The sequence below is a fragment of the Ranitomeya imitator genome, chromosome 2, assembly GCF_032444005.1.
Source record: "Ranitomeya imitator isolate aRanImi1 chromosome 2, aRanImi1.pri, whole genome shotgun sequence".
In the NCBI taxonomy this organism is placed as follows: Eukaryota; Metazoa; Chordata; class Amphibia; order Anura; family Dendrobatidae; genus Ranitomeya; species Ranitomeya imitator.
Window position 1 is genome coordinate 479,936,246 of NC_091283.1, and position 18,822 is coordinate 479,955,067.

The 18,822-nt window shown below is 43.2% G+C and overlaps 1 protein-coding gene across 1 annotated transcript in view; it reads left to right on the forward strand.

Moving 5' to 3' along the window:
• The window catches only part of ITGB3 (integrin subunit beta 3), a 112,893-nt gene that overhangs the window by 50,517 nt on the left and 43,554 nt on the right, over window positions 1-18,822 (forward strand). Inside the window, exon 10 of the mRNA XM_069751334.1 lies at window positions 2,298-2,727. Within this exon, the coding sequence (XP_069607435.1) occupies window positions 2,298-2,727 (430 nt within the window). The remainder of the gene's footprint in view (window positions 1-2,297; window positions 2,728-18,822) is intronic.

Genomic DNA, 18,822 nt, shown 5'->3' on the forward strand with positions numbered 1-18,822 from the left:
TTGAAAGCTCATGGAAATTAGCCTGAAGGTGCAGTGAGGGTGTGGCAATGCACTCTGAACACATTGACACTCCCCAAAAGTACTTCCAGGCTAACTTGCATGTGACTTGAAAGCTTGATTACTGAGTGCTGGCCAAATGGATTGCTACAAAACAATATCACTTTTATTGTTTGCTATCTCTCGCCCGGTGAGGTGGGTCCTCAAAGCCCATGGTCTGGATTAGCAGTGCAATAAGATAGATGACCTTGGTGCACCAAAGTAATCCATTTTGAACAGCAGAGACTGACGTTACACAATTGGGAAAACAGAGCTCGAACCACTGAAACTGATGGAGTGGAGAAGTCATGCCAACTAGTGTATGAGTGTTGGACGGCAACATAAAAGTGGACTCAGCAAGGAGGAGCCAGAGCAGCAGAACTGGATTACACAGGCGATTCTGAGGCCAAAGTATTCCAGCAACACAGCAGAGTCAACTCAGCGAAATAGCAAAGCTGAGTTTGAGCCAATGTTTGAAGAAGTGCTGGCATGCCAGTGTAGCATAGAGTTGAGTTTGTGACAGAATCCAGGCAGAACTATCCTGCAGTGTATTAGAATTACCCAGCAATATACAAGAGCTTGATTTGTCACAGAGTTCAGGCAGAACTGGCCAGCGGTGTAACAAAGTTACTCAACAGAGTAGTGTGGCTGTATTTGACAAAGGATTGAAAGGCAGTCCTCGGTAGTGGTGAGCATGGCATCACAGGAGCGCATCAGGGTGCAATGGCAACCCTACGTGCAAAGGAGAAAGCCATTGCAGAGGCAGGAGGAGGATGCTGCATGAGTTGGGCCATTTGAGTAGCATTGTTATACTAGGAGTTGTACAGCCATTCGACTAGTTTCAGAAGTAAAATTGTTGCGACAGGTTCCATTTAACTTACACTCAATCCCTTTGTTTAGCTAGGAGATAAGCCAATGCCAGAGTTTTTTTATCAGAAGCTTACTCACCTTTCCCTATTGAAAACACATGCACACTTAGATGCGCCGAGCATGCATGTACTGTATATAGAGGATGACAGCTGTCAACCAAAAGAGCGTTAGGCCGACCGCTAAGTGGATTGGTTACTCTATATTACCTATGTTTAGGGTACATGCAGGTATAGTTTACAAAGTGGGAGAAGAGTACTACCATATAGAAGGCTGTAAGAAACAATAGGCTAACGAAGTAAAGAATAATAATATTTACTAATGAAGTCCTGATGCATTATAAATGCAGCCCTGTGATTGGACGCTTTTTTTCGGATGCATTCCTGAATGATTTCCTTGGTAACACTAGGAATGCCAGAAGTGGATCATGTGTTTTTAATATGGGACTGTTGGAGTCCATTGCAGCTGAAGTGCAGAATTTCCTTACTATTATACAGCGCCTGCTCCTGCTGTGTGCAGACAGGGTTACACAGCGGGATTACATCTAGATTTTATACCACAGACATGCCATGGGGCCAGTTTTTTTATGACCGCTGCTGACTCAATGGTATGTTTGCTTTTACTGTTGTATGGAAATGATATGTACATATGCAGATTGCACAGTCAGGGAGCAATGTTCTCCGTGGTCTGTCCTCCATCTCATCTATTCTTATGCAAGTCAAGGGAAGTATAATTAGGTCATGCATTTGTAGCATGACATGCCGGCCATACAAATGAATGCCTGGCCACCTATGTAGCAGGTTGAGCTGAGTAAAAACATGTTGTCCTTGTCAAACGTCCAGTCTGGCCCTCTGTGGCAACCGTACCAAGGATGTCTTCTCATCCTCAGACCCACATCCTGGACACCCCTTGTTCTTACTAACCCCCACAACACCATGAGGCCACACACCACATCGCAGGGACTAGTAAACCCAAGAAGCACCTATGATGCCAGGCAAGGATGCCACTTCATAATACAAGACCAGAGCAATGTAAAAATTTTGCTCAACTCTAGTTTATTAGGTAGGTCTACACTGTGGTTCGTAAGAAAGGGTCTCGAGCAGGGGTACCTTCTCTTTGATTTGGAATAGTTTTCCCATCTGAGACACTTATGTCAAATCCATGGAATATGCCATAAATATCTGATGGTTGGACCTGCATCTATCATAAGCATGGTGCCCCATTGCTCTTAGAAAATTGCTGCAAATGCATGGTTCTCTCCATTAATTGTCAAGCATGTGAGGGTCTTAGATACGTTGGTGCTGTATGATAAGTTTTAGGTGATCTTCTCTGTGATTGTAATGGTTGGCCCCATTCTCCTTATGTCTTCTATACCTTTAATGTTTATTTCATAGGTGACTTTCTCTATTGAAGCCAAAGTACGAGGTTGTCCTAAAGAAAGGGTGAAGACGTTCACCATTAAACCAGTTGGGTTTAAGGACAGTCTTACTGTGACAGTGCACTTTCAGTGTGACTGCCAATGTCAGAAAAATGATGAACCATACAGTCCCTTATGTAACGATGGCAATGGGACACTGAGCTGTGGTATTTGCCAATGTCATGCTGGATGGCTGGGACCCCACTGTGAGTGTTCGGAGGAAGAATATGATCCTACCAAACAAGACCGCTGTACCCAAAGTGAGAAGGGTAGCATCTGTTCCCGGAGAGGGGAGTGCGTTTGTGGCCAGTGTGTGTGTCATAACAATGACTTTGGAAAAGTTTGGGGAAAATACTGTGAATGTGATGACTTCTCCTGCCTGCGGTTCAAGGGCGAGATGTGCTCAGGTAAGAAGTACAGATTTACACACTTACAGATTTATATTTCACAACTAATAATGAGTAACCAAAAGATATGTTGTGTAGGAGGCAAAACTGACCACAATGACTCAAACTCCTACAGCCCATCTTATCCGCCGAGACTGGCACCAAAGATTGCCGATGACCTCCAGACATCTCCCCATAAACATGTAAACTCAGCTTGGCTTTTTACACCCATATAGGGACAAGTGGAAATAGACAAGGGCTTCTTAAAAGATGCCTAAAAAATGAGCTTCAGCCTAAAGAGTTAATCCATGTATAAAGTTTATACAGCTTTCTAACCTACATTGGGGAGAACTGGCATTTCATACATTGGTGTAATTCATTAAGCAGTAATGAATATGGCACATCCTTCAGCTGCCAGTGTGCCAAAGTCAGAAAATGTACACTCATGTTGTGGGATGCAATATATTATTGCTATTCCATAATGTTTGTGCCCACGTCCCTTTCAATAAATTCTGACTAGGGTTGAGCGAAACGGATCGTTCATTTTCTAAAGTCGCCGACTTTTGGCAAAGTCGGGTTTCATGAAACCCGACCCGATCCCTGTGTGGGGTCGGCCATGCGGTACGCGACTTTCGCGCCAAAGTCGCATTTCGTATGATGCGCTTGGCGCCATTTTTTCAGCCAATGAAGGAGCGTGGGCAGAGTGATGACATAGGTCTTAGGGGCGTAGACGCCTATCGTCATCTTGTCGCTTGTGCGCTGTAGCGATTTGAAATGTGTAACACCAGCTTTTCTGTTCAGGGACGGAGGGGAGAGAGAGAGAGAGAGAGAAAAAAATCCCATTGACTTTGCATTGGGTTTCGTGTCTCGGTCGATCCCCGACTTTTTGCCATAATCGGCCGATTTCACTCGACTCGACTTTAGAGATAGTCGGGTTTCGCGAAACCTGACTCGACCCTAAAAAAGTAAAAGTCGCTCAACCCTAATTCTGACCATTATTCTAAAAGTTGTTGGTTGTAAAAACACCTAAAGTTGCAACATTTTTGCCGCAACCACTTGTTGGGCAAAAGTTGGCATGTTTTTTAGTCCCGGTTTGTACTGTAAAGTGCTTGATCAGTTCCCCAATGTTTTCTAGTTCTTTACCAGTTTGAAGATCTTTGCTGTCAGTGAATGATAATAATCAGCAATCTTGTGCACAGTCATGCAACAGGTAGTACTGGGCACTAACTATATAGGTAGCAGCTGCACCTCTGTCTCTGGTAGTTTGCATTAATAAATCAATCTTGAGCCCAGACTATTTAAAGAAGCCCTCCCGTCAAAATTTTAGTCTCTTACTATATTGCAATCATCATATTATATAGCACTGTGTAGTTACAATTGCTCATTTTGCCTTTATACCCAGCAAATATTTCAATTTTCTCTGCTCTATGTAGAAACAAGAAGTTTCTTGTCTCTGCATTTAGCATTCCCCTCTTCAACTCCTGACCCAGCTGTTCGCTCTTCCCCCTGCCAGGAACTTTTGCAGTGACTAATGACTCATGCAGGGTAAATTGACCTCCTGTTTCTACACAGAGCTTAGAAGGATTCAACTAGTCAGACATCATATGATATCATAGACCTAATGGAAAAGAGAAGAATTAGCTGGGTAGAAAGGTAAAATGAGCAATTGTAAGTATGCAATGCTATATAATATGATGATTGCAATATACAGTGGGGCAAAAAAGTATTTAGTCAGTCAGCAATAGTGCAAGTTCCACCACTTAAAAAGATGAGAGGCGTCTGTAATTTACATCATAGGTAGACCTCAACTATGGGAGACAAACTGAGAAAAAAAATCCAGAAAATCACATTGTCTGTTTTTTTAACATTTTATTTGCATATTATGGTGGAAAATAAGTATTTGGTCAGAAACAAACAATCAAGATTTCTGGCTCTCACAGACCTGTAACTTCTTCTTTAAGAGTCTCCTCTTTCCTCCACCCATTACCTGTAGTAATGGCACCTGTTTAAACTTGTTATCAGTATAAAAAGACACCTGTGCACACCCTCAAACAGTCTGACTCCAAACTCCACTATGGTGAAGACCAAAGAGCTGTCAAAGGACACCAGAAACAAAATTGTAGCCCTGCACCAGGCTGGGAAGACTGAATCTGCAATAGCCAACCAGCTTGGAGTGAAGAAATCAACAGTGGGAGCAATAATTAGAAAATGGAAGACATACAAGACCACTGATAATCTCCCTCGATCTGGGGCTCCACGCAAAATCCCACCCCGTGGGGTCAGAATGATCACAAGAACGGTGAGCAAAAATCCCAGAACCACGCGGGGGGACCTAGTGAATGAACTGCAGAGAGCTGGGACCAATGTAACAAGGCCTACCATAAGTAACACACTACGCCACCATGGACTCTGATCCTGCAGTGCCAGACGTGTCCCACTGCTTAAGCCAGTACATGTCCGGGCCCGTCTGAAGTTTGCTAGAGAGCATTTGGATGATCCAGAGGAGTTTTGGGAGAATGTCCTATGGTCTGATGAAACCAAACTGGAACTGTTTGGTAGAAACACAACTTGTTGTGTTTGGAGGAAAAAGAATACTGAGTTGCATCCATCAAACACCATACCTACTGTAAAGCATGGTGGTGGAAACATCATGCTTTGGGGCTGTATCTCTGCAAAGGGCCCAGGACGACTGATCCGGGTACATGAAAGAATGAATGGGGCCATGTATCGTGAGATTTTGAGTGCAAACCTCCTTCCATCAGCAAGGGCAATGAAGATGAAACGTGGCTGGGTCTTTCAACATGACAATGATCCAAAGCACACCGCCAGGGCAACGAAGGAGTGGCTTCGTAAGAAGCATTTCAAGGTCCTGGAGTGGCCTAGCCAGTCTCCAGATCTCAACCCTATAGAAAACCTTTGGAGGGAGTTGAAAGTCTGTGTTGCCAAGCGAAAAGCCAAAAACGTCACTGCTCTAGAGGAGATCTGCATGGAGGAATGGGCCAACATACCAACAACAGTGTGTGGCAACCTTGTGAAGACTTACAGAAAACGTTTGACCTCTGTCATTGCCAACAAAGGATATATTACAAAGTATTGAGATGAAATTTTGTTTCTGACCAAATACTTATTTTCCACCATAATATGCAAATAAAATGTTAAAAAAACAGACAATGTGATTTTCTGGATTTTTTTTTCTCAGTTTGTCTCCCATAGTTGAGGTCTACCTATGATGTAAATTACAGACGCCTCTCATCTTTTTAAGTGGTGGAACTTGCACTATTGCTGACTGACTAAATACTTTTTTGCCCCACTGTATTAATAGGTTAAACATTTTGATGGGCGGATGAGTGCTTCTTTAAAGACTTGGGTTACATATGGTAGTCAGCGCACTAGCAGCACATGTCCAGGATGCCTCGCCTGCAATGCTGCTTCCTAAATGTTACAGTGGCTTTCAGCTGCATTACTAGAAATAAATTGGTAATAGCCTATTGTTAAGCAATTAATTTCTAATGATGGAGCAGAAAGCCGCTGCAACATTTAGGAAGTAACATCATAGTAGATATACATCAAATACTTGCTACAAGGTGCACACTGGGTTCAAGGGTACTTGGATGTAGACAAAGTGTTCTTAGTCACTGACAGCAAAGATCTTGAAAATAACAAGGAATGGAAACATAAAGTATTGTGGAGAGTTTGTCGCTTTGTATAACTTTTTCTATAAGGTGACTAAGGGTACCGTCACACAGTGGCATTTTGATCGCTACGACGGCACGATCCGTGACGCTCCAGTATCGCACCATTATCGCTCCAGCGTCGTAGACTGCTGTCACACTTTGCAATGTACGACGCTGGAGTGATAATTTCATGACGTATGTGCGATGTAGAAGACGTTGGTTACTATGCGCACATCGTATACAATATCGTGCATACCTTTGTTACACCATGCGATCATGCCGCCACAGCGGGACACTAGACGACGAAAGAAAGTTTCAAACGATCTGCTACGACGTACGATTCTCAGCGGGGTCCCTGATCGCAGGAGCGTGTCAGACACTGTGAGATCGTAACTATATCGCTCGAACGTCACGAATCGTGCCGTCGTAGCGATCAAAATTGCACTGTGTGACGGTACCCTTAGGCCTCATTCAGACTTACAAGTGGTTCACAAAATATCACAGTGACACATCTGTTTTTGACCTTGATCATGGATCAAAATTACACTTGTAAATATAGGGGTCTGTGAAAATGACTTGCATCAGTGTGCAGACTGTGTGCTGGCTGTGATTAACATTGTAACGTAAAGGAGAAGATTTACAATTTATTTCCTTTTTCATAAGTAAAAATCACTGCTGGTAAAAAGTGACTAAACACTCATAAAAATCGGATCAACAAAACTGATGAACAACGGTCCCTGTTTTTACATACAAGAAAAATCATGGATCTCACAATGAGACCTAAGGGGGACTTCTAGAATTTTGACACCTGTCACTTACCATGCTCGGCTAACTCCATCAGTTCATAGACTTTGATAGACGTGCTTGAACCTCCTATTCTCATGATTGGTGGCTGCTCCCAACCATGGGTCCTCCATAGATCTGACACTTATCACCTGACCACTAAGAAAACTGTCTTTAAGTTTTATTTATCTAAAACTTGAACAACTGTTTTATGGGGATATTATACTCTTCTTCCTCCTCTGTAAAGTTTGACCTTTACTGGTTCTTTGCAGTGCTTCCAGCTTTTTTCTGGAGAAAATGGAGCAACCCAGTACATTCAGTGCACATACCGGACTCCGTGTGTTGCCCTGGTTGTGATGGGAGTGGTGCCTCTTAGTGAGTAGTCTTGGCTGTAATGGGAGTGGTGCCCATTAGTGTGTAGTCTAAGTGGATCCCGTTAGTACAGTTAGGGCCAGAAATATTTGGACAGTGACACAAGTTTCGTTATTTTAGCTGTTTACAAAAACATGTTCAGAAATACAATTATATATATAATATGGGCTGAAAGTGCACACTCCCAGCTGCAATATGATAGTTTCCACATCCAAATCGGAGAAAGGCTTTAGGAATCATAGCTCTGTAATGCATAGCGTCCTCTTTTTCAAGGGACCAAAAGTAATTGGACAATGGACTCTAAGGGCTGCAATTAACTCTGAAGGCGTCTCCCTCGTTAACCTGTAATCAATGAAGTAGTTAAAAGGTCAGGGGTGGATTCCAGGTGTGTGGTTTTGCATTTGGAAGCTGTTGCTGTGAGCAGACAACATGCGGTCAAAGGAACTCTCAATTGAGGTGAAGCAGAACATCCTGAGGCTGAAAAAAAAGAAAAAATCCATCAGAGAGATAGCAGACATGCTTGGAGTAGCAAAATCAACAGTTGGGTACATTCTGAGAAAAAAGGAATTGACTGGTGAGCTTGGGAACTCAAAAAGGCCTGGGCGTCCACGGATGACAACAGTGGTGGATGATCGCCGCATACTTAATTTGGTGAAGAAGAACCCGTTCACAACATCAACTGAAGTCCAGAACACTCTCAGTGAAGTAGGTGTATCTGTCTCTAAGTCAACAGTAAAGAGAAGACTCCATGACAGTAAATACAAAGGGTTCACATCTAGATGCAAACCATTCATCAATACCAAAAATAGACAGGCCAGAGTTAAATTTGCAGAAAAACACCTCAAGAAGCCAGCTCAGTTCTGGAAAAGTATTCTATGGACAGATGAGACAAAGATCAACCTGTACCAGAATGATGGGAAGAAAAAAGTTTGGAGAAGAAAGGGAACGGCACATGATCCAAGGCACACCACATCCTCTGTAAAACATGGTGGAGGCAACGTGATGGCATGGGCATGCATGGCTTTCAATGGCACTGGGTCACTTGTGTTTATTGATGACATAAGAGCAGACAAGAGTAGCCGGATGAATTCTGAAGTGTACCGGGATATACTTTCAGCCCAGATTCAGCCAAATGCTGCAAAGTTGATTGGACGGCGCTTCATAGTACAGATGGACAATGACCCCAAGCATATAGCCAAAGCTACCCAGGAGTTCATGAGTGCCAAAAAGTGGAACATTCTGCAATGGCCAAGTCAATCTCCAGATCTAAACCCAATTGAGCATGCATTTCACTTGCTCAAATCCAGACTAAGGCTACGTTCAGATTAGCGTTGCGCGCCGCTGCGTCGGCGACGCAACGCACGACGCACGAAAAAACGCGTGCAAACGCACGCAAAAACGCTGCGTTTTGCGACGCGTGCGTCGTTTTTTGACGAAAATCGGACGCAAGAAAAATGCAACTTGTTGCATTTTCTTGCGTCCGACGCTAGCGTCAAAAACGACGCACGTGTCGGAAAACGCAACAAGAAAAACGCATGCGTTCCCCCTTCTTAAACATAGGGGCGCATGACGCGTGCGTCGCCGCTGCGTCGCCCGACGCAGCGTCGGGAAACAATCTGAACGTAGCCTTAAGACGGAAAGACCCACAAACAAGCAAGACCTGAAGGCTGCGGCTGTAAAGGCCTGGCAAAGCATTAAGAAGGAGGAAACCCAGCGTTTGGTGATGTCCATGGGTTCCAGACTTAAGGCAGTGATTGCCTCCAATGGATTTGCAACAAAATATTGAAAATAAAAATATTTTGTTTGGGTTATGTTTATTTGTCCAATTACTTTTGACCTCCTAAAATGTGGAGTGTTTGTAAAGAAATGTGTACAATTCCTACATTTTCTGTCAGATATTTTTGTTCAACCCTTCAAATTAAACGTTACAATCTGCACTTGAATTCTGTTGTAGAGGTTTCATTTCAAATCCAATGTGGTGGCATGCAGAGCCCAACTCGCGAAAATTGTGTCACTGTCCAAATATTTCTGGCCCTAACTGTATATAGTCTGGGCTGTGATGAGAGTGGTGCCCATTAGTGTGTAGTCCTGGCTGTGATGAGTGGTGCCCGTTAGTGTGGAGATCGGGCTGTGATGGGAGTGGTGCCCGTTAGTGGGTAGCCCTGGCTGTAATGGGAATGGTGCCTGTTAGTGTTTAGTCCAGGCTGTAATGGAAATTATGCCTATTAGTGTGCAGTCTTGGCTGTCATTGGAGTGGTACCCATCAGTGAGTAGCCTTGGCTGTGATGGGAATGGTACCTGTTAGTGTGTAGCCCTGGCTGTAATGGGAACAATGCCTATTAGTGTATAGTCTGGGCTGTGATGGAAGTGGTGCCCATTAGTGAGTAGCCCTGGCTGTGTTGGGTGTTCCCTGTAGTGTGTAGTCCGGGCTGTGAAGAGAGTGGTGCCCGTTAGTGTGTAGTCCGGGCTGTGATGGGAGTGGTGCCCGTTAGTGTGTAGTCCAGAATGTGATGGGAGTGGTGCCGTTAGTGTGTAGTCCGGGCTTTGATGTGAGTGGTGATTGTTAGTGTGTAGTCTGAGCTGTGATGGGAGTGGTGCCCATTAGTGTGTAGTCCGGGCTGTGATGGGAGTGGTGCCCGTTAGTGTGTAGTCCGGGCTGTGATGGGAGTGGTGCCCGTTAGTGTGTAGTCCGGGCTGTGATGGGAGTGGTGCCCGTTAGTGTGTAGTCCAGAATGTGATGGGAGTGGTGCCGTTAGTGTGTAGTCCGGGCTTTGATGTGAGTGGTGATTGTTAGTGTGTAGTCTGAGCTGTGATGGGAGTGGTGCCCATTAGGCCGGGGTCACACTTGCGAGTGTGATGTGAGAAACTCACATGAGTCTCTCTCATCAATACCCGGCACTGCCGCCGGCACTCGTGACTGGAGTGTGCGGCTACATGTGTTTCTATGCAGCTGAATGCTCCGGTCTGAGTCCTGGTGGCAGTGCCAGGTATGGATGTGAGAGACTCACGCGAGTTTCTCTCATCACACTCGCAATTGTGACCCCGGCCTTAGTGTGTAGTCGAGGCTGTGATGGGAATGGTGCCCATTAGTGTGTAGTCTGGGCTGTGATGGGAATGGTGTCCATTAGTGTGTAGTCCGGGCTTTGATGGGAGTGATGCCCGTTAGTGTGTAGTCCGGGCTGTGATGGGAGTGGTGCCCGTTAGTGTGTAGTCCGGGCTGTGATGGGAGTGGTGCCCGTTAGTGTGTAGTCCAGAATGTGATGGGAGTGGTGCCGTTAGTGTGTAGTCCGGGCTTTGATGTGAGTGGTGATTGTTAGTGTATAGTCTGAGCTGTGATGGGAGTGGTGCCCATTAGTGTGTAGTCCGGGCTGTGATGGGAATGGTGTCCATTAGTGTGTAGTCTGGGCTGTGATGGGAGTGGTGCCCATTAGTGTGTAGTCCGGGCTGTGATGGGAATGATGCCCGCTGGTGTGTAGTTCAGGCTGTGATGGGAGTGGTGCCAGTTAGTGACCAGCCCTGACTGTGATGGGAGGAGAGGTACCAGGTAGCATGTAGTCCAGACTGTGATGGGAGTGGTGCTATTTGTTTTTATGAACATAGGTCGGAAGTGGTGACATAGTCATGTTGTGCAATATTAGTTAACTCCATTATCACATTTGTCTGGGACGCAGGATTTCATCTATTGTTTAGCACACAACGCGGTGAGTCTGCTCCTGAGTCACCACCTCTGTCATTACTAGCACCACCCACATGTCACTAATCATTGTGGTGTTTTGACAGGTATTTATTGCTGCAGGGCTTGGATTCTTGCCTCCTGGTTCACATTTCCCCTTTCATCATTACTGCTGATCTACAATAGTCAACTAAGTAGACCGCTCCTGATTTCAGAGTGACTAAAAAATAGGAAATGGATCCATTAGGAAATGGATGAGAAGTCTGAGTATTTATGATTAGCTGGATGGTGATAAAGGATTCGTAAAGAGGAAATACCTGGCCAAAAGTCAAACAGTCCCATCCAAAAATATCCACGTGCACATCGTCCCATAGCTTCTTAGTAAAAGCTGTTACACGGCTTGTGATACTCTCAATGCCCCTCCGCAGTTGCTGACTGTCTTTATAGGGGCTGCCTTCTCCTTCATTCTAGCATCTGTCACTTCTCCTGACATGTCTGTTTTTCTTAAAAACTGTGTTATTCCAATCCTCTGTTATTCCTCCTGAAAATGAATGAAAATGTTGACAACTGGGTGGTGTCACCTCTCTAGTCAATGGTCTGTGTCCCTACGCTATCAGACAGCGGGAAACACCCAGTTCTCGATGATTTCATACATTTCCAGGAGGAATAACAGAACATTGGCAAAATGTTGAGATCTCTAGCACTGGGAAAAAGGGATTGTTATTTTATGTATATTCCATAAAAAGATTAGTCAAAAGCTCTATAAGGCCTGGGAGTGTTACGTATTTCGAACTGTTATGCAGCTATAAGAACCAGTGAGTTTAAAGGTTCGAAACGCGTAACAATTCCCATGTCTTCTAGACTTTTGAGGATAGAAATAGTAGTTTTGCTAGCACCGGGCATCCAAATGTTATTATTACTTTCTGTGGCATTTTGTATCTTCTAGATGGCATATTTATATTTTAAGGGGTTGTTCCCTTTCAAAAAACTTTGGGCTATAATTTATAGTTATAAGAAAAACAGAGTACTACTTACTACTACTGAGTATCATGAATTTTTGCTGTGTTTTTACGCAGCGCAGCATTGATTTACTTCTGAGAAGAGGTTGCACGTAATATTGCTTGCTGCCAGTGTTACAAAAAAAAATCAAGGCTTTTACAGGATAATTTCAGGGATTCAGCTCAGCTAGGTGTGTCCGCAGCCTATCTATCACACATATCTCCTGACTATTTGAAGAATGTACAGCTTGCACAGACTTGCACATATACTGAAAATGATACATAACATTGCAGATTTTCTACTTTGACCTTTCCACATCATGATTCTGCAGAAATTACTACAAAAATAGTATTTATAAGGAAACGTGTTGGATATCTGAAACTGCCATAACCACAAAGACATCGCACTTATGCACGAGTCCTCAAGCGCAGAGGAAGAAACGCCGTGAGAAAGAAGGATGTCAGTCACACCCAGCAGGCGTAAAACCAGGCTGCACTCAGATATGCCCCTCGGACTAGTCAGAATATAATCACCGCTATTGTCAAAGACATTATTGGGAAGGTGGTATTCATGTTCTAAATTGTACTGGGGCAATTTCAGGGACCTGGCAGGTTCCCTTTAATACTCCTGTGCCTTTTTCCCTATGACAACACTGTATGTCTTTGCTATTCAGCTCCGGATGTACACATAAGGTTGAAGTGTTGAATCTTCATTGTAAAAAGGGAAATGTACTTTTAAGAAACTTTGCATAAATCAATAGTACAGGTAAATATAAGAAACTTTGTTATATATCTTATCAGAAAATTCTGGTTCTTTCTCCTCTTACGAGCCACTTTCTCTCATTTGAGGGTGATCAGTGAGTGGAACAATCTGCCTCGAGTGGTGGTGAGTTCTTCTTCAATGGAAGTCTTCAAACAGAGGCTGGATTGACATATGTCTTAGATGGTTTAGTGAATCCTGCATTTAATCGAGGGTCGCGGTGAACACTGGACATTATGACCCTGGAGGTTCCTTCCAACTCAAACATTCTATGATTTCCTCTGCCTCCTGAACTTGTCACCCACTCTGAAAAAACAAAACAGCTCAACATAGAGTTACTCAACAGAATACCGACTACTAGAGCACCATAGTGTAAGAGTTAAGTTCCTAATATTATAATAATACAATTATTATATAAGAATAATTGTTCTATGGAGAGGGAAAGAGCAGATGGAGACACAGAAAGATTGTGCTGTGCTTTTTAACAAGTCTTTCGCCTCAGCCCTAGAGCTGGATTCACATTTACACTGCATAGCACTGCTGTGTGTTGCCCTCTTTGCTACTGCTTTTGTCTGAGTGAAAAATGAGGGAAAAGAGCAGGAATCCATCTCTGTGTGCTGTGCCCTGTACATGAGAAATCATAGCAGCTTGTCTCTTCACATCGGGCATAGCAACAAAGGCAAATTAAGAGACAGTCTGCAGAGGAGAAACCTGATTAAAATGCAAGATACCACATGTAAAGCGCCATGGAATAAATGGCGCTATAATAATAAATAATAATAATACCAGTCATATATTGGCCAGAGATAATGTTATTCTCATGTACAAACAGGACAACCTACAGTATTTTGAAAAATTACTTGACAGTATAGTTACTGTTTTTACATGGAAGCTATCATCAGAAAATGACCTACTTTTTAAATCCGGCTTTTGTCCAATGTTTTTTCTTTTCATATCATGATCTTTCTTTTAAAAAAATAGTAATCTTGCAATTTTCACATTAGCCATTAGGAATTTGTTTTAGATTCACACTACCTGTCCTTATCAGCTGATACAGGATTATAATGACAGGTCAATGTCAGTGCTTACCCTTCACCCCCGTTCTTTGCAAATTACCTTTACAAGTGCTCCTTCGATGTTTGAGTACAAAAGATAGGGTTGGGATGTCACCATTGTGGCTATGTACATGGGTTGTTTCCTGACACAGGAAGTCTGATTTTTTTTAATTTATAATACAGATTGTGAGATGTAAAAATAAAAATCACTGCCAAAAATATCTCAGAAATATATTTAACACAAACATCTGATTTGAACAAGAAGTTATTTTATTATGCTCGCTTCTCTTTAAATCGAGCATCATGAAAGATAAAAAGTCACTTTGCTATGCAATAATAGATTTCTGCAGGGATTTGCAGGTACCGTCCAGATTCAGAAAGCCACAGGGTGTCTGCGGCAATGCAACTCCTCCTGACCAGCCTCTCTTTGGGAATTTTGTGGATGTTTTTCTACTGTTACATTGTTGGCACCTCTTGTATTATTGCTTATGGTGTTTGTGAACTAACGGGAGAAGTAATTTTCTTGGTGGAATTTCCTCACTGACTGATTATAGGAAAAGTGTACAATGCAAACAAACCCAGGGAGAGATGATGTTATATTAGGATGACCGGCGTGACCCTGTTCTCGCAATTTGGCCAGTCAGCGGCTCCTCTCATTCGTCCCAATCATCACTTCTGAAGAAAACTAACAGTGCTATGTTGCAATATACCTTATTTACCAGGAAATATAGACTGGCATGCAGTGCTGTCTCTGCTGTGAAAGTAACGGACAACTCCTTTGGCATCCTTCCCGCAACAGATCTAGCAGAGTAGAAGACCTAAGGCATAGACATAGTTGTTGGCAGTCTTTCCTCCACGCTGGGCAAGAAATCGGCCCCCTGCCCTAGCCCTGTATTTATATACCCAGTACAAGGCAGGTGGCATGTTGGCATCCAGTACTTGGGGCACATTAGCGCCCATTTCTAGCTGCATCAGAGTAAAATAAGCCACTAGACAGAATTGGTACAACAACCCTACCTAAAGTACAAATACAGGATAATATCTATTCAGGCTAAAAATGGAACTGCTAAACTCTAAGAATCAGAACATAAAATGATGTAGGTATCAGTCTGTATACTTAAGGAGGCTAAATCTGCCATTTAAAGTCCAATGGACCATGTTAACGTCCTGGGTAACATACTATGTCTACTTTTTTTAAACATGTGAACATGGGATATTAACGCAATAACCCAGTATATAGTGTGGATCAATTTTGCTGAGTGGTGAGGCACCAGTCCGAATTGTCCATCACCCTCCTACAATGCGATGGTGGAATGTTTAAGGGCTGCCAATGCAGTCAATGGGTGTCTGAAAACCCCCATCCCATCTCATCACTCTTGTTAAGCCAATCTACAGGAAAGAAAAAAAAATCTAAATGCCAGAATCGTCATTTTTCAGTCACATCTATCCTAAAAAATGCTATTTAAAGTTACTAGTGATGAGTGAACATGCTCGGATAAGGTGTGCTAAAATATGTTTGAGTCCCTACAGTTGCATGTCTCCCGGGTGTTATACAGCCACAGCATATTTAAAAAATATATATCGTTTGCAGCATTTAGGGGGTTAATCTGCCAGGAGTGGTGCAGCACCACTCCCCGCAGTGAGTGGCAGGTGGCAGCTATTTAATCAGCTGATCACCCAGTGCAAAATTGCCATGACGTATCCATATGTCCAAGGTGGGTAAGTTAAAGGTCGTGAAGGGGTTAAAGGGGTTGTCCAGGATTGGCATGAAAGTCTGCAGTCACTCAATTTGACTGCAAACTTATGAATCCTCACATCACACACAGGGGTCAGGAGCAGGTGGTCATGTGATCACATGTATGCAATTTGCATACTCCTGGCCACATTCTGACTATCCATGCGCAGCTTTGCTCAGTACAAGTGAATTGAGTAAGGCATCACATCTCTAGTTGTAATGTGGCAGGAAATATGCATATCACATACTTGTGATCACATGACCGCCTGCTCCTGGCGTTAGAAAATCCTGACAGCGTGCACTGTGCGTGGTGTGAGAAGTCACAAATCTGCAGTCACACAGACTGACTCCAGACTTTCATGCTAAATATGGACAACTCATTTAACAGGTTGACATAGGTATTTTAGCATAGTTTACCATCTGATTTTCAAAGTCTTCACTACCATAGAGTGTGCTATGAGGCCTTGGGGAGCTTTAGTTGGTCACATCCACTTTGCTGTTGGGGTGTATTTGCACAGGCCTTTTCTCTATGGGAAAACTACAGAAAACAATGGGGTGGGGAAATTAGCCATCATGGAAAGCAGGGCCAAGCCTCAGTTTTCGTGGGCCCCTGGCGAAAGAATCTCAGTGGGCCCCTTTAACACGTACCACAATTTATGATGTACAGATATGGCAGAGAAATATAGGTATAGTACAATGTCAAAGATTTCACTTACCGTAATTCTTACATTACATGAGTAATATATATTGTAAATTCTACAATAGCTCAGAAACTGGTGAATCTTTGCAGCGCACAGAATGTGTTCTGGGGGGGAATTCAAAAGTCTGCAGTCACAGTGACTGCAGACTTTTCATTTTAGACCAGACAGTATAGTCCTCCTCAAAGTATTATGGGCTCCACATAGTCCTCCATTCAGTATTATGGGCACCACATAGTGCTCCATACAGTATTATGGACACCACATAGCCCTCCATACAGTATAATGGATTCCATATATTGCTCCATTCAGTATAATGGGCCCCATATAGTATAATGAGCCCCATATCATGCTCCATACAGAATAATGGCCCCATATCATGCTCCATACAGAATAATGGCCCCATATATGGCACCATAGAGATTAATTGGTCCCATATAGTGCACCATAGATAATAATGGACCCCTTATAATGCTCCATACAGAATAATGGGCCTCATATAATGTTCCATACAGAATGGGTCAAATATAATGCTCCGTAGAAAATAGTGGGCCTCATATAATGCTCCATACAGAAAACTGACCCCATATAATGCTCCAAACAGAATAATAGGCCTCATATAATTCTCCGTACAGAATGGGCTCCATATAATCATTCATGAGTGGGCCCCATACAATGCTCCATACAGAATAATGGACTCAATATAATGCACCATACAGTATAATATGCCCCATATATTGCTCCATACAGAATAATGGGCTCCATATATTGCTCCATTTATAAAAACTAAAAAATACTCACCTCTCCCCGTTCCCTGCTGCCAGTGCTCTAGTGTCCCTGCTTCGCTGTCAGTGTTCTAGTCAGGTCTCCTGAGCATCTTGACTCTATGTGACGTCTCAGTGCAGAGGGCACGTTGTAGTGACGTCAGCGCGACCTCTGCACTGAGATGTCACAGAGAGAACAAAGATTTTGAGCAGACCAAAGCAGCGGACATCTGTATGAACCCCATAAAATGCGCCATACAGAATGGGCCCCATATAATGCTCCCTACAAAATAATGGGCCCCATATAATACTCTATACAGAATAATGGGCCCCATATAACACTCCATACAGAATGGGCCAAATATAATGCTCCATACAGAATTGGCCCCAGATGATGGACCAATCATCAAAAATAAATAATCAAATACTCACTTCTTCTCGTTCCTTGCTGGCTGGAGCTCCGGTCTCTTCAGCATCTTCTGACTCTCTGCAATGCTTGGCAGAGGGTGCACTGTAGTTATGCCATCACACCCTCTGCATTGAGATGTCACAGAGTCAGAAGATGTGGAAGAGACCAGAGCTGCGGAACAGGGAGAGGTAAGTATTTCAAACAGTTTAAAGCACGGTGGGGGGTGGCCCAGTGCCAGTCCTCGAAGCACGGGCTCCATAGCGTGCCGGTGTCTCAGATGGCAAGTGGGCCCCTCCTCTTGCTCAGGGTCCCAGCACTTTGGAATAGGGGTAAACACCAGGGCTCTTCTGACTCCAATGTCCACACTCACCACTAAAAATGGAGATGTGATGTTCTTTAAAATCTGCTCTCTGGATTTATTTTACTACTTTTCTCTGGTTTTCTTTGTACTATGATTCATTATTAAATTCACAGACTAATCTTAATTGTAGGCCGGAAATGATAACTTTTTTCCTAATTGCAATAAATTGTGTCCCGACTCCAAATTGTTTCTCCACTGGGGTTTGCTGAGAACGGACACATGCATGTACATAAGAGTCAGACATGAACTAGGCAGATTAGGACCAGAGTTTAGCTTATGCCTTGTAGATCCTGACATTTTGGAAGAATATATTGTAATCACACTTTGTATGATACATTCTAAAAAATGTCATATATAGCCAAGGCCGAAAGTGTTGGCACCCTTGAAATTATTCCAGAAAATGAAGCATTTTTCCCAGAAAATTGTTGCAATCACATGTTTTGTTATACACGTATTTCTTTCCGTTGGGTGTTTTGGAACAACACAAAAAAACAAAAAAAAGGCAAATTGGACATAATTTCACACTAAACCTCAAAAATAGGACAACATTTTTGGCACCTTTCCAAAACTGTATGTCAACAACTTTTTTTTTTCAAGCATGTGATGCTTGTTCAAACTAACCTGTTGCAAGTAACAGTAGTGGGAAATATGAAAATCACACCTGAAACCAGATAAAAAATGTAGAAGTTAACTCTATTTGCATTGTGTGTCTGTCTGTGCCTCACTAAGCATGGAGAACAGAAAGAGGAGAAGAGAACTGGCTGAGGACTTGAGAAAGAAAATTGTTGAAAAATATGAACAATCTCAAGCTTACCAGTCCATCTCCAGAGATCT